The sequence below is a fragment of the Silene latifolia genome, chromosome X, assembly GCF_048544455.1.
Source record: "Silene latifolia isolate original U9 population chromosome X, ASM4854445v1, whole genome shotgun sequence".
Lineage (NCBI taxonomy): Eukaryota > Viridiplantae > Streptophyta > Magnoliopsida > Caryophyllales > Caryophyllaceae > Silene > Silene latifolia.
This window is the reverse complement of record NC_133537.1, coordinates 322,618,290-322,633,289: the sequence shown is the minus strand read 5'-3', so window position 1 is coordinate 322,633,289 and position 15,000 is coordinate 322,618,290. Positions and strand designations below refer to the sequence as shown.

The 15,000-nt window shown below is 38.4% G+C and overlaps 2 protein-coding genes, 1 non-coding gene and 1 pseudogene across 10 annotated transcripts; 3 read left to right on the top strand and 1 right to left on the bottom strand.

The window, feature by feature from the left end:
- The first annotated feature begins 1,945 nt into the window (after positions 1-1,945).
- On the top strand, positions 1,946-9,960 carry LOC141618053 (remorin-like). Of its 8 annotated transcripts, none has more exons than XM_074435172.1 (11): positions 1,946-2,315; positions 4,433-4,684; positions 5,530-5,610; positions 5,683-5,957; positions 6,059-6,546; positions 7,786-7,970; positions 8,569-8,628; positions 8,699-8,824; positions 8,924-9,011; positions 9,407-9,488; positions 9,576-9,960. In XM_074435172.1, exons 6-11 carry the CDS (start codon positions 7,808-7,810, stop codon positions 9,768-9,770), a joined length of 714 nt encoding a protein of 237 aa, XP_074291273.1. In that variant the 5' UTR covers positions 1,946-2,315; positions 4,433-4,684; positions 5,530-5,610; positions 5,683-5,957; positions 6,059-6,546; positions 7,786-7,807; the 3' UTR covers positions 9,771-9,960. The 8 variants fall into 8 exon arrangements, with proteins under 8 accessions (XP_074291273.1, XP_074291272.1, XP_074291275.1 ...); XM_074435171.1 differs by adding an exon at positions 7,430-7,501 and having other exon boundaries at positions 5,530-5,957; XM_074435174.1 differs by having other exon boundaries at positions 5,530-5,957; positions 6,059-6,193.
- A 10-nt stretch (positions 9,961-9,970) lies between these two features.
- On the bottom strand, positions 9,971-12,448 carry LOC141618052 (transcription factor MYB17-like). The gene is made up of 3 exons (XM_074435169.1): positions 12,043-12,448; positions 10,710-10,839; positions 9,971-10,613 (listed from the first exon to the last, which is right to left on the bottom strand). Exons 1-3 carry the CDS (start codon positions 12,221-12,223, stop codon positions 10,103-10,105), a joined length of 822 nt encoding a protein of 273 aa, XP_074291270.1. The 5' UTR covers positions 12,224-12,448; the 3' UTR covers positions 9,971-10,102.
- TRNAG-GCC (transfer RNA glycine (anticodon GCC)) lies at positions 11,176-11,246 on the top strand. Its single transcript has one exon. It is a non-coding gene; the product is annotated as a tRNA-Gly (tRNA).
- On the top strand, positions 11,249-11,341 carry LOC141625769 (small nucleolar RNA snoR114; annotated as a pseudogene).
- Positions 12,449-15,000: the final 2,552 nt, after the last annotated feature.

Below are 15,000 nucleotides of genomic sequence, written 5' to 3'. Positions count from 1 at the left end.
AAGATAAACTTATGCTATAAGAGATCTAACATTTTCTCTAAACACACTAAATATAGATAATTATGATACCCGTTGTTTTACGTAACACCATTTAGTTTTACATAGTTTATAAGTTAAAATAATTTGCAAAACTCATTAAGGTCTGTCTCAGTTATTAAGGGCGGTTCATTTGATGAGTTGCACTATATGTTTAAAGAGATAACTATTGTATTTAATTAAACCATTGACACCTATAACAATAATGGAAAAACTAATTACATACTCTTACTATGTCACTTGGTGTTTCACAACCGAAATAATAACTACTAAATGACAGAACTTCTATGCTAAAAGCGCTAATAGTTCATTGGTGATCAACTACACCAACCACGAACTTTTGTTTATCAATGATTTAAACATAATTGAACTTCTTTGGTCAACTATAGAATATATTTATAAAGATGGTCCTAATGGAAACCCCGTGCATCGCACGGGCTTTTCAACTAGTCTTGTAGTAATCAAAAACTTAATCTTTCTTTAGTTTATGTTAATCTTTCCACCAAAATTAAATGGGTGGGATATAGATGACAATTTTTTTTTTTGAATTTAGGGTGAGATATGGACATGGGTAAATTTAGGATGAATATGGATCATAGTCTATCGCTCGTTTAACCACCCTGTGGATATCCTTAATTAATTTAATAATTATTTTTGTTAAAAACTAATAATTATTTTTATTAGAGAAAAAATAATACCTTAAAAGTTTCTTTTAAAAAACCTTTGCAAAGCTCTTCGTACAAGTAACATTCTCTCTCTAAAAAAACTCTCTCTAAAAATCTTAACCTACATCAATTATATACGGGGCTCCCATCGATTATCAATCGATCGGTGGTAAGCCCTAAAATTGTTTCAAATTTCAATCAATAGTATGCATATCTTTTTTTCTATTCAATAAAAGTCTCCCTTTTGGTGAGAATCGTTTTTCCGTCCCTTATTTCGGGGGTTTTCCATTCATTTGTGGGTTTAGTCTTATCAATAATATAGTTAAGAGTAATTTATTGATGGTTCGTAGCGTGTTTTTCAAAGGGTACAAGTGATTTGTCAACCTCTTTGGAACCAGTCAAAGGTAAATTTTATCTCATAATAACGAAGGATCCCTTAAAAGCTACATGAAGATAATGATAATAGGACGAGCCGAATTGTTTGATCATGTTTTGAGATCCCTAGTTTATAAGAAAGTTATTTTCTTTGGTTTCCATTAAATTGATTTTCAATTATATCTATCCTTCGTAATTCCTGTATGACGTTTTATTAATGAACTGTTCTTTACTTTCAAAAAAAAAGAAAAAAACCTTTGCAAACTCTATTTAGCTTTTATTGTCAAGATTATCCTTACCCAACTAGTCCGCTCTACTACTTACTAACGGTACCGATTACTGATACACCGATCTTCAAATGAATTTTTATCCCAAATCATCTCTTCTCAATGCGTTATCCCATTCATATAATTTTATCGTCTCTAAAATTGGTGTACTTATACTTTCAATATGTAACCTGATTTATTTAATAAATGGTAATGTATGACTTTTAATTTTATCGTTTCAATTTTTTTTTTAACGATATATTGCCTTTACATTTTATAAGTGTGAACATATCCAATGGTGTCCGCTCCACCTGGTGTAAAAGGTTTGACATGGATATAGCTTCACGGCTTCACCCCATCTATATCCGAATACAAAATCTCATTATAGACGGCAACTATCCGTTTATAACTAAAGACGGGCCAAGTAACATACCTATACATTGCGCACAAGACAAAAAACAACTTGCGTGGTGGGGCCCAAAAATATCACCAGTTTAAGAGTATTTGACCCGGCTCTTGCTATAGACGGATATAGACTTGCTGATATCCGAACCCATATCTGATATGAATCCGACCCATTGCCATCCATAGACCATAAGTGAGAGATGCGATACTGCGCCGTTCCCGGGCGCGCCATTCTACAAATATCCCAATTCTTTACATTTGAAAAATACTTCGAATTTCACATGTAACGGCACACTTTTCTCTCTCAAACCATCACCATCTCTCTTTCAATTTCTCTCCTCCCCACTCCTCCGTACTTTCCGTTGCCGACTCCACCGACGAGCTTTTTCGTTCCGCCATTGATGATATTCTTCTTCTCCGTCCTCCGTCTATCTCGACTTCCAGAATCTTCTGTTGACGATGCGCTATTTAATTTCTACTCCGACGTCGTTTATCACGCTGCCGATGTCGATTATGATGGTTTCAGGTCACTTTCCGATCTGACAAAGCCGTCGTTCAACTTCAGGAGGTATACCTAAATTTTGGTCAATAATTTGTGAATTGTGATTATTGTTCTTTTGGTTTGGTGATCGGATTATTTTCAGGTATATCCAATTCGTTCAATAATTAGGATTGTTCCTCTTTTAATCCGTAATCGGATAATTTTAGGTTTATTTCTTGTTTGTTCAATAATTTGTGCCTTTTAGTTTGGTAATCGCATAATTTTAAGGTATATTTCGGATTTGTTCAATGAATTGTGCTTATTTCGTTCCTCACTCTATCAATGTCAATTAGGACGGTTTCCGATCGCTTTCGGCTTCGACAAAGCCGCTTTCAACTTCGGGAGTTATATCTGTAATTCGTTCAGTGACTTGTGGTTATTGTTCTTTTAATTTGGTGATAGGATAATTTTAGGTCTATTACCGATTTGTTGAAAGATTTGTGCTTATTGTTCTTTTAGTTTGGTATCGGTAATTTTAAGTTGAACTCTGGCGTTGTTCCTCACACTACCGATGTCAATTACTACGATTTTATGGTTAGTTTTGGCTTTGACAAAGCTGAAAGTTCAACTTCCAGAGTTACATTTCCAGTTTGTTCAGTATTTTGAGCTTATTGCTCTTTTAGTTTTGTATATTTAGCTAATTTAATATCTTCAGAGTATGTAATATTCTGTAACTTGAGTGGTTTCATGTCGAATAACAGTGTACGTGCTTTGAATGGGTATGTTATGCTGAATTTCTTTAATATGCCGAGCTTTCTGATTTTGTATAATTGTATGTCTGTCTCAAGTGAATTCTATGCTTGTAATACTTACGTTCATGCTTCCTATTCCGTGTGTTTGCATTTTTTTGTTGAGCGAAAGACTGTATATTATGTGTAGACTTAGTAAAATTGATTGAGGTTCTAGTGCGTGCTTCATCTCGGATTGAAATCTACAAACGGAAGTGGGGGAGGAATGTTAGACTATATATGTTTTTGGTTGAGTAGGCTAATGGATTTTGGACACAAATATGATAATTATTGGCATTTGCAGGATTGCAGTGACATATATTGTAAAAGAGAGAATCGTATCTCACCAAGTAGTCGACTATTGGTGTCTTGATGTGGTAAAAAAAGTATTGATATAAAAGTCAACTTCGGGTTTGTTCCAACGAGAGTTAGGTCTTGTTCTTTTGGGCTTATGTTCACCTCACTTCACTTCACTTAGTTCATTACTATAAGTTTAGTTGCTTGTTCTTTTAGACTTATATTCTGCTCACTTCACTTCACTTTAGTTCAATTCCTATAAGTTTAGTTCAATTCTATGAAGATAGTTTCAGTCCAAATGAACGAGACCTTAAGCTTTGAACTATTGAACCTTTTGGCTGAGTTGGTTCTGTTATTTGTGATGCTAATGTAACATAGCCATGTTATGGAGCTTAATTTTTATCGAATTTTTAACTCATTTTGCGTCGTAGTTTCTAAAGTGAAATTCCTGTTTTTATTACATTTTCCTACCTAGTGTGATCTGAAAGCCAAATCAAGTGAAGTATTGTTCTTACCAGCTCATCATTAATACTCTCAATAATGTTTCTTAAGTGTTAGTCACTGACTCACTGACACCTCAAATTAGAAGTACTTAGGGGTGTTTGGTTGGGGGAGTTGGAGAGTTGGAACGGAATGGCTAATGTTTGGTTGAGTCATTTTGGAATGGATTTAGAATCCATCCGGATTCTAAATCCATTCCAACCCCCTCTAATCTCATACCCAACTTTTACCCCAAGATTCCAACTCCATTACATAATTTTTGACATTTCATTCCATTCTAAGGTTCAACCAAACATTATAAACCAAGTGTGGGATTTAGAATCCATTCCATAATGGTATGATATTCCAATCCATTCCATTCCTTCCCCTCGAACCAAACGCCGAACATTCGCTTTTCTTATCCAGTTAAATTCTAAAGTTGATACTTGTAAAGTATAAGGTATTCATTCTTATAGGAGCTAGTGTACTACTAAAAGGTTCGAAAGTGCAAAAAGGGACTTGTTCCTACTGTGCTTGATGGGTAGATAGCTAGGTCCGAGCTCACGTGGTTTATTCAAAAAGGAACTAAAAACTGTTAGGGGTCGCTTCTTTGCTTACACATTTTATTGCCTGTTGCAGAAAGCAGCTGATGTATGTTGTAAGGGAGATACAGCTCCTAGCTTTTCAACTTCTACTTCTGAATCCTTGGGGAACCAATTTCAGAGGTAGGCAAACAAGTGGTAACTTGTCCTTGCCTTGATGGTCAAATGGTTTTCCATATTTCAACTTGTTGGTTGTGAAGCCTGATAGAAGCGAGGAGACTGAAGATGATAAGATCCAAAATGGGTCTGTTGGTTGCTTAGTTCGAGATTTCAGAACTGAGCCAATCTGGTATGATTATGGATCCTCTAATGTTTGGAAATTGTCTCTGTCTTATGTGTGAATCAATACTTCTTTTTGCAGTTTCCTTCAGGAAAATACTTGCGTGTCCAAAAATGAGAATATTCTGTCTGTCAGAAGTTCAAGAGCATGATAATAAGTTGCTAATGTAACTATCTTAGTGAAGTTATTGGTTTTTATGTAGCATGGTATATAAGCACTTTTGGGATATGTTCCGGTTTATGCCTCGAGACAAATCTATACTAACTAGTTTGAGCAGGTTATGCATGTGTGTGCATTAAGTGACTTGCAGCTGTAAGCTTGGGTAGCATAACTAGCTTAGCTTAAATATTGCTGCTTATGTCATGCTGTGCTGAATACTTCCGGGATATGTTCTGAACCCTGTATTGAATAGCTTTTATAAGCTCATGGTGCATGTTTCCATTGATGGGCTATATATAGCTGTAAGCTTGGAGAGTTGGAGTCATTGGTGCTTTTATTGAAATTGACGTGATTTTATTTCTAGAGGTCAGGCAATGTAACAACAACTAAGCCTTGCTTCCGAAAGGAATTTGAGAGATCAGAGGATCACATTTGATTTTTTTATGGTAACTAAAGTAAGACTCCAGAATTGTACGTGGATTAGTAACAATGCTTGTTTCCTAAAGAAATAAGAAATGTACCTAAGTAATGCACTGCCCATATGAGGGGAATGATTCATTTCTCACCTCCTCTTTCCACCCTCCACAACCGCCTATTAACCACCAATCTTCTTGATTTTAGCTCAGCAAGATTTCTTGGGACCAGTAAAGAGGGTTTTAACTTCATGAATATTGTTTGTAATTTGTATGATGTAGATCTGTTTGCTCGTGGATCTCAGTCAGATCTATGTTCTGACTTATTTGCCGGGGAGCTAAGAGATCACACACTGCGTGATGGTAAAGCCTGAGTAAGTTCTTACAAACTTTGGTAACTAAGAGATCACAGAACTGACACTGCGTGGATCTCAGTCAGATCTATGGAACACCGCTCTCAAAAGGCGTTCGTTCAGAGCGATTACAAGAGGGCTTATCCTGGACAATGGAGCTTCTCAATTGAATAAAGGAAAAGAGGAGGAATATCACAAAAGCTACAAAGAAAAGTAGATCGGCCCTTGATTATTACAAATATATCAGGAAGTCAGAGAAGCACACTTTAGGAAGCTGACCCGACAGATCGGCAGCTAAGCAACAAGAAGCCTTCATTACGTCCTTCCTGGACTCCCGCTGATAACAGAGAAAGACAGGTTTGTATAATTGTATCTCCTCTATTGGTTCTGTAATAATCTGTATGTTAGTTTTTGATGTCTTAACTCTTATCCTAAAAGACTGCTACCATTTTATGCAGAGTTTATCTTTTGCAACTGGTGGACCTGGAGGGCGAACTATGCTCATGTTGGATTGATAACATATTCATGCAGACACGACAGTGCAGATTTTCCAGTTGATAACATTTGGTTATGATCTTTGGAATCTTGTATAGGTTGGTCTTGGTTATTGATATCTCACTACTTTCTTCAAATCTCTGCTCATGCCGTACTAACTTGTAAGCTTAGGTTCTCCCCTTGCCTTTGCTTAGGTTCAAATGGGTGTAACTTTGTCAGTTGTCCACACATTACATAAAATGGGGACAAAGTTACTGTAGTGCTTCAGAAATGGGAAGCACTACAGTAACTTTGTCAGTTGTCCACACATTACATGAAATCAGAAGTTGTAAAATTTGTTCTTGGCAAAAATGATATCGGATAGTGTCAGAACCGCGACATAGTCTATCTATATCCAGACATCCAGTGCTACCGGACAGTTTTATAATGCGTCGGATGTCTAAGTGGTAAGGTAAGCATCTCTTTCTGATAGATTGCCATGATACCTACCATTTCTTTTGTACAAGAATCGTCATTTTGTTTAGCAGTGTCGTTTTAATCATGTTTGAAAAGAATCGAAAGATGATATATGGAGACTTGTTCTATTTCGGGTTTGGGTCAAATACTTGGTCAAGCCTTTTGTATTTTTGTTCCTGGCTTCCTGCTAGCTGTTACGTCTTCTTCACCTCTTTAGACTGTTAGCTATGTAGTGAAGTCCAAATACTACGGAGTATCATTTACAACAATAAGCCCCTCTTAAACCGTTGTAACTTGTAAGCGTGAAACTGGTCTAAGAATATATTTTTAGCACAAATTAATGTTTATTACTCGGGTACATGGGCTGTTTACACTTGTTTCATGCTTATAACCATCTCGAATAAGAACGTGTACATTAATGATAATAGTTTTTTTCTTTTTTTTTTTGTAATGATCTGTTGCTTTAATCAAAAACGGCCTACAATAAACATCAGTGTTATAATATCAACAGTTTCCTACTTTGCCGTAATCCTACAACATAAATTCACCATGCTCCCCTCAAAGGTAGTAAAAAGTAAAAACCTTTACTTTTGACTTTCTCGAGAGGCAGACATTAGTAACGTACGTTCATACACAGATAACAAATCTTCCCAAGATAGCAACTATGTAGCCTATTTTTACTGCTTATGGACCTCTTTTATACGAGTATATATTATTAAAAAGCCCAATATTATTTTACCAACCATTTATTACATAATTCCTTTTTAATGATATTTATTACTGCTCTATATTTATTTACTAACGTAATACAGAGAATGATACCTCTGAAAATTGAAAAGGGTATTCCTGGTTAAATTAATCTTTGTTGCCTTGAACAGTTAGCCTATCATCCATCAAATCCCAGTTTAAGCCACTTCCCAACCCAAGCAATAATCTTCACGTTTCTTTTGGTAATCATCTAATTTAGTCTGAATTCGTACTGCATAGTATTGTGTGATAGATGAACCATCCCAACCAAAACCTTAAGGTGATGGTTGAGCCCAATTATTATAATTATTCCTAAAGGTTATGCTTGAGGCCCAACTATTATAATTATTCCTGTTATTGTGTATTCAGTAACTACCGTCAACTTCCTTCGTCCTTGTAATTTGTCATGTTATAACCATAATGATGTAAAATTGTAACATATACAAATACTATTCCTTCATTTCATTTCTTTGTTGTATTTTCAAAGATTGCAAGGAAACAAGTAGAAAATGGCAGAGGAGGAATCCAAGAATGTAGATGTTGTTGAAACCCCTGCACAGCAACCGGAAACACCGCCACAACAGGAACTGCCAGAAGACAAAACTGTTGTTGCACCTGCCCCTACAGAGGAAACCACCCTGAATTCTGAACCACCCCCTACTCCTGTCAAAAGTAAGAAATAACTGTCATAATTATAATATCTTCTATTACTAAAGTAAGAAATAACTGTCATAATATCTTCTATTACTAAATTTGTTTTGCTCTTAATTTATCTCCTTTTACTTAATAATTAATTCATTTTCCCTTGTATGATGGATGAGAAATTATACAGGATAAGTTGCATGAGGTTATTTTTTATGTTTTGACAGTTAAAAATCTGAAAACTTGTTTGATCAGTATGTATGTTGGTTATCAGGTTATGCATCATCTTTGTTCTTTAGAATTATCTTGAGAAATTAGAATTCCCATGAATCTGTCAAAGTCAGAATTCCGACTTAACTATAGAGTAGGTAGATGGCTTCATTCCGCCAACGAATCTTATTTGAGACGGCATTACATGTGAGATCAACCATGTGCAAGACCTATCATATAGGAGTAAGTTTTTATGGCATATTGGAGGTAGAAAGAACTCTTGTGTTTTACCAAATTTTAGAAGCTACATTTTCGTAATCAATTTCAAAATATCCTTAATCATAATTCATAACCAAGTTTGTGTTTGCACACTAGTGAAACTAAAAATTTGTTGCTTCTGTATACTGTCTCATGTTAGATGGAGCAAAATTTTGCAATAGGTATCCTAAATGCCTAGTTTTTCGACCATCGCACAAAGGTGAAGTACAAACTATATTTGTTATTCTGCTTTTGCCCTACAAATTGTTTCTGATGCTTTTGATACACAGATGCGACAGAAGCAGAAGAGAAAAAGGCTATGGTCGAAGCTAAGCGAGTGGAAGATGTTCTCAAACTGGAAGAGATGGCAGATAAGTCTGAAGAAGAGAAGCCGTTCAAGGGGTCAGACAGTCGAGGTGCGTCTTTACTTGCACAACTGATGTCACTTTGCTGGATATAACATGGACTAATTTAGTGGTTAAACCACACAGTAACATTTCTGTTTTCATGTTCAGATGCGCAGCTTGCCCGAGTTGAAGCTGAGAAGAGATTGTCCTTGATCAAAGCATGGGAAGAAAGTGAAAAGTGTAAAGCCGAGAATAAGTAAGATGATTGTTTAAGGAGTCCCATTATCCTGCATATTTAAACGATACTCGTTTATCTCGCAGATAGTTTACATTTGCTTTGAACTGGTTTATATATAAACACATGCAAGCTAAGTGGGCTAGGGACTAGGGAGTCTCACAGGCGGTTTAAAAATAATCCTTTCTGCTGTTTTATCTTGTAGTACCGAGTACTAAATTAATTAAAACCATAAGTTTGCCTGGCTTTTGTATTATGTTCCACTCCCCTTTTGTTTTTCACTTTTTCTTTTTTATATTTTCGCATTTTGAGGTGTGCGTTCACCCATGGACAGTTCTAAATGATGATTCATGTCAGCCGACCCCAAATCATTTTGGATTAAGGCTCTGATGTTGTTGTTGTTGTTATTTGAGCAGAGCGCACAAGAAAATAGTTTCTATAGAAGTGTGGGAGAACAGCAAGAAAGCAGTAGTTGAGGCAGAGCTAAGGAAGATTGAGGTAATATTTGCATTGAATTTTTCAGTCGCGAGAATGAGCACAGATCCGAGTAAAACCATATTGATCAAAGGGGCTTTATAATTCCAGGAAAACTTGGAGAAGAAGAAGGCGGAATACAGAGAGAAGATGAAGAACAAAGTGGCTATGATACACAAAGAAGCAGAAGAGAGAAAGGCTATGGTTGAAGCTAAGCGAGGAGAAGATGTTCTCAAATTGGAAGAGACGGCAGCTAAGTGTCGCGCTGCAGGAAAACCCCCTAAGAAACTTCTTGGTTTGTTCTGAGGATGTGAATTTATTAATTAGCTAGATAATGAAAATTTAAGATCAACTGATTACAATTTACAAATAAGCTTTGAATTTAATTAGGACATTCATCGACGACATTGTTTAGCTGTATCCTGAAGAATTTATACTAGTTTTATTTCTGCGCTTTAATTGTGATTGTGAGTTGTGAGTTGTGAATGAAATAAAAGCCTTGATCGTATAGATTAATGTACTAGTACAAGGATTACTGTCTTAGCGATCAATAGTTAACAAGTTTGCTTTAATTTTCGACAAAAAGTTGCAAGATGATCAAGCTTGCTGTAACATATAATTTGTGGAGAAACAAAGCATTAGTCACTGGTTGGAGAATCCAGCAGCATGTTCATTGCTGTATCTGAACACGTTTCTTCAGATCCGGTGCTCATTTGCTCTTCTTCTTTGATATTGATATAGCTACATTCCATGGGATGATCAACTTGACCGGTGATCCCTGAACCGGACCCACACTTAGTAGATGAACCATCGTCAGGAGAAACTGAAACCCGGTCCATCTTAGAGGAGGCTGGCCACCCATCACCAAATTTCCTGAAGGATTCGCCAATTTCAGTGTGCCAAAGATGAAGAAATGGGTCCGAATTTGATACAGCGTATCCAAAAGGGTTGAGACGGGACTCCATTGAGAGCCGGGATTCAGTCTCCAACCGTATGCTCTCCCATTGAACCTTATGCCGTGTCTGAGGTGATCCTGGCTGAGTGTATTCTCGATTAATTAGGCCGGGTTGTTTCCTCACGTGGGAGTGCCAGTAGTTTTTGACATCGTTGTCTGTTCTTCCTGGTAGCCGTGATGCTATCGCTGCCCACCTGCAAAGGTGGCATAATTAATTAGACATATACATTTCTCTCAAATTCTCATATAAGACCGCATTAGGAAACAACGATTGGAAAAGAACACTTTACCTATTGCCAAGTAAGGCATGGAGTTGTATAACAGTGTTGCTTTCCTCTTTGGTGAAAGGACCTCTATTGATATCTGGCCGTAGATAGTTTATCCATCGAAGACGACAACTCTTCCCACATCTATGTATCCCTGAAATCCACACGACAAATACTTATTTTGTAAAACTTGTCTGAAGGATATTTAAAAGCTAATGATAACGTGACTCTAAAATGTACCATGCCACCACTCATCTCTGAGTTAGGGAGTATTAAGTGGTTATATATTTCCATGTACAAAAATGAATGGCGTTATCAACTCCAACAATCAATCCACTCTTATAAATTTCAAAATGTTCGAAGAAACATGTTAATTGAAGTATACTCCTACTGTCCTACAGTCCCTACATATTTTGGGAATATGGAGAGATTGAGGCAAACGCGTAGTACTTAATACTACGATGTATATTCTACTAAACAACATCAGCAAGCACCAGTGGTCTAGTGGTAGAATAGTACCCTGCCACGGTACAGACCCGGGTTCGATTCCCGGCTGGTGCACATAGCTGTGATGAATTCGGCGCTTTATGTAGCAGATTTGGGTCCGCTACCATTCTCTGACCTCTCAGATGAATAAAAATTGCGCTTCTGAGCTATCTTTTTTACACTTTTTTTTATTTCACTTTTTTTCCAACCACGACAACATATTGGGTTGGGGCTCGGGTCAAAATGAGTCAAATTTCACTAAACCGACTTTGAGGACTTGTTGAACAAAATATACTTACTACCTCCAATTCATTCCAAACTAATTACGGAGTAACATATATTTTGCACCAAAACTATAAAATGTTGAACGTGTTTTAAATCGAATAGGTAAGAAAATTAAGAGATAAAAATAAAATTTTGTATGTTTAAGACATTTTATATACCAAAAAAGAAAATGGGGTGTTCGAAATGGATTGGAGGGAGCACAAAGCAATCTAGTTTTTCTTAGACCTTGATAGTGATTTTTCACTCCATTATAAACCCTCCTAGCTAGATTTACTACAAGTTAAAAAATATGGAGTATTAAACTTTGATTATTTGAAAATTGAAATAATGATCATAGGAAATAAAATTTCCAAATTTTCACTACATTTTTCTCTATGTAAATGTAATTTATTCGAAATATTAGTATATTTTACTATTTTTATGAAAGGTAATTTTGATAACATAGTGTAAATTCATATGTGCCGTATTTTAAGTTTTAATACATTTTGACGTGTATTATATATCGTTAAGTTTAGAGAAACTTTGACCGCCAAAAAGTAAATGAATAAATTGAAATTAAACAGAAAGTTGACGAGAAAAGAAGAACCTGCAAGCAAAGGAAGAGATCTCCAATGAACAGCATCACCATTATTACGAGTTATAAAATCAATAAGCTTTTGATCTTCTTCAGGACTCCAAGCTCCTTTCTTCACCATAATAACCTCATCATCATGATCATCATAATACTTACTATTTTTGTTACATGAATTACTCGATATTGTTTCCATTTTCTATTACAAGTTTCATACTTCAAAAATGTCAAAAGGATGAACAACTTTAACTTATTTATATACTCACTAAATAGTACGGAGTATAGTTTAATGAGAGTATATTATAATATTATAGGTATGAATAAAATAAATGAATGATGAAATGACTGATCGATGAAATGATGATGATGATGATCGTAAGTAAGTAAGTAAGTTTGTAAATGCAACGCAGGAGCAGCTCTCTCTGTGCATGCATAGGAATAGGAGGACAATTTAATGAAGCTATATATCTATCTAGTCTAACTTATTTAATTTTGTTATTAATTTAAGACGTACGTATAATTATAATTATATTTATATGGTCAGACTACTATGAGATTTGATACGTGACCTATTGGACAAACTAGAGTACTTGAATTGTAGCATTTCTTCTGTGCCTTAAAAAGCTCATATTTGCAGTAGGGTAATAAAATGAGTTTTTAACCTTACCCTATACTATACTCCTCTTTTTAATTTGTTCTTTTGATTTCTATACGTTTGTTCACAATATATAAATGAGAGAATGAAGGTGATGGGGCATATTCTGCACCGCTGACCAAGTCAACATGTTGAGCAAGGTCAAAGATATCCACGAGTCAACAACTTAGACAGCCTAGCCGATGCAACCTATCGGCTCTCATTAACGGGTCTCGGCGACAACCACCAGTAGGGACACATATCCGCGTACTCACATCCAAGACCCTCGGCCGGCCCGCCATAGGTCCATCGGCCGAGGGTAGAACGGTCTTTCCACCTTTAGCCACTTGGCTACCTACGTGACAAAAGGTGAAAGTCTATAAATACTCCTCAACCTTCATTGAGGAAAGGATCCATAAATTAACCCAAGAATCACTATTCATCTGGTAATATCTTCCTTATCTCTCTACAATACGCGTTTAGTCAAGTAACGCATACTTAGCCCTTTAAGCTTACTGACTTGAGCGTCGGAGTGAGTACGCTCGGCAAAAGCCGAGCCCTCAGTTTGTTCATCGTTTCAGGAGAGATCAAAGGAGGATTCAAGCAAAGACGTCATTCTACAAGCTACGAGTGGTAACAAATATCTGCTCTGGAATTACACCCGGAACAATTGGCGCCGTCTGTGGGGAAGACACTAGAAGCTAGTCACATTCATTCCCAAACAACAACAAAAAAACAAACACAAAAACCCACCCAAAAAGCTAAGAAGATGTCGAAACAACAAGAAGTAGTCGCGACCGACGAAACCACATTCTACCAAGACGATACCTTTCACAGTGCAGAGTAGTGCGGCCCTCCACCGGTGGAGTAATCCAACCGAATTCGGGATGCCAATAATACCGGACACACGCCACGCCCGCCAACCAACCAGTCACCATCATGGGACATGTGGTTGACACGGCGAAACCGAAGATGCTCCTGGACCTAATGGGAGTACGCCGGTGACCGACGCCGTCACGCCGACAAGGGCGGCGGTAACCGTCCGAGAGACCAAGGCCGAACGTGACTCCCGTAAATTTGAACGGAGCACTAGGAGAAGCCGACCCTGCCAAGACACCGGAGGAGCCCAGAGTGCTAGTGGTAGACCTGAGCCCTCCCCGTACTCACGAGAGGACAGCGTCGCCGCAGCACCGACGAGGCCTGCCACAGAGAAGCCAGAGAAGTCCGACTCAGCAGAGTCGGAAAAGAAGCCCGGGTCGAAGAAGAAGTCCTTCCCGCTACGAGGAGAGGAGCCGGACCAGAAACACTGGGAGCCGATCGCCGCGTGTCATTCGACACGTTGTCAGACAGCCCCTCAGTGCTTATGTCCTTGACATCGCCGTGCCAACTAAGCTGAAGTTGTCGGCATTCACGTACAAAGGAGACAGTGATCCCACCGACCACGCCGAGGCTTTCGAGTCTTACATGTCGGTATGGGAGCAGCCCGATGAGGTCTGGTGCCGAGTCTTCCCAACGACTCTGCATGGGATGGCTCAAAATTGGTATAAGGGGCTTCCCGACGGCTCGGTATACTGTTTCGCCGACCTAAAGGATGCCTTCATAGCCCAGTACTCTTGCAACAAAAGGAGGGCCGTGGAGACGTCGGACCTTCTAACTATCAAACAGGAGGAGGGCGAGTCTCTACGAAGCTATGTGAAGAGGTTCGACGGCAAGGTTCAGCAAATTCGGGAGATCAACCCCGAACTGGCGGCTTTCGCGCTGATGAAAGGCCTCCCAAGGGGAGACTTAAAAGACGAACTCATCAAGTACGGGGGTTTGGGCCTAGATGCCGCTAGGAAGATGGCCGATCAGGCCATCAAGGTAGAGGACTACCACAAGACCTGGGTAGGCCCCAGCGAGGCCGAGCCCTCAGAAAAGAAGAGCCGCCGGGATGACAACCCGGATGAAAGACGCCGTGACAATAACGGGTCACGGTCCGATGAGAGACGCCGTGACAATAATAGGTCACGGTCTGACAGATCTGCCAGGAAACAGGACTCGACGGGCGCCGGGGGGAGTTCGGGAACGTTTTACCAAAGGCATTACCATGATAAAACCCCTCTGGTCGTAACGGCCGCCGAGGTCTTCGCCCTGAGCAAAAAGGAGGGGCAGACATGGGAAAGGCCCCCCAAGCCGAAGGGGGACGGTGACACGAGCCAGTACTGTGAGTACCACGGCCACACCGGTCACCTCACTGACAACTGCCGGCATCTGGAGAATGCCATTGAAGAGCTGATCCGGAAGGGGAGCCTCGGCAAGTATGTTGCCAAAGGCCAAAATACTGACGCCAGCGGTTCAGA

Bases quoted from the DNA above. Each gene is read 5' to 3' on its own strand.
- LOC141618053 (XM_074435172.1), top strand. From the start codon at position 7,808: ATGGCAGAGGAGGAATCCAAGAATGTAGATGTTGTTGAAACCCCTGCA. The intron at 8,629-8,698 runs GTGAAGTACAAA...TTTGATACACAG, and splicing joins TTTTCGACCATCGCACAAAG to ATGCGACAGAAGCAGAAGAG. The intron at 9,489-9,575 runs GTAATATTTGCA...TTATAATTCCAG, and splicing joins CAGAGCTAAGGAAGATTGAG to GAAAACTTGGAGAAGAAGAA.
- LOC141618052 (XM_074435169.1), bottom strand. From the start codon at position 12,223: ATGGAAACAATATCGAGTAATTCATGTAACAAAAATAGTAAGTATTAT. The intron at 10,840-12,042 runs GTTCTTCTTTTC...TGTGGATTTCAG, and splicing joins ATCTCTTCCTTTGCTTGCAG to GGATACATAGATGTGGGAAG. The intron at 10,614-10,709 runs GTAAAGTGTTCT...CCACCTTTGCAG, and splicing joins CATGCCTTACTTGGCAATAG to GTGGGCAGCGATAGCATCAC.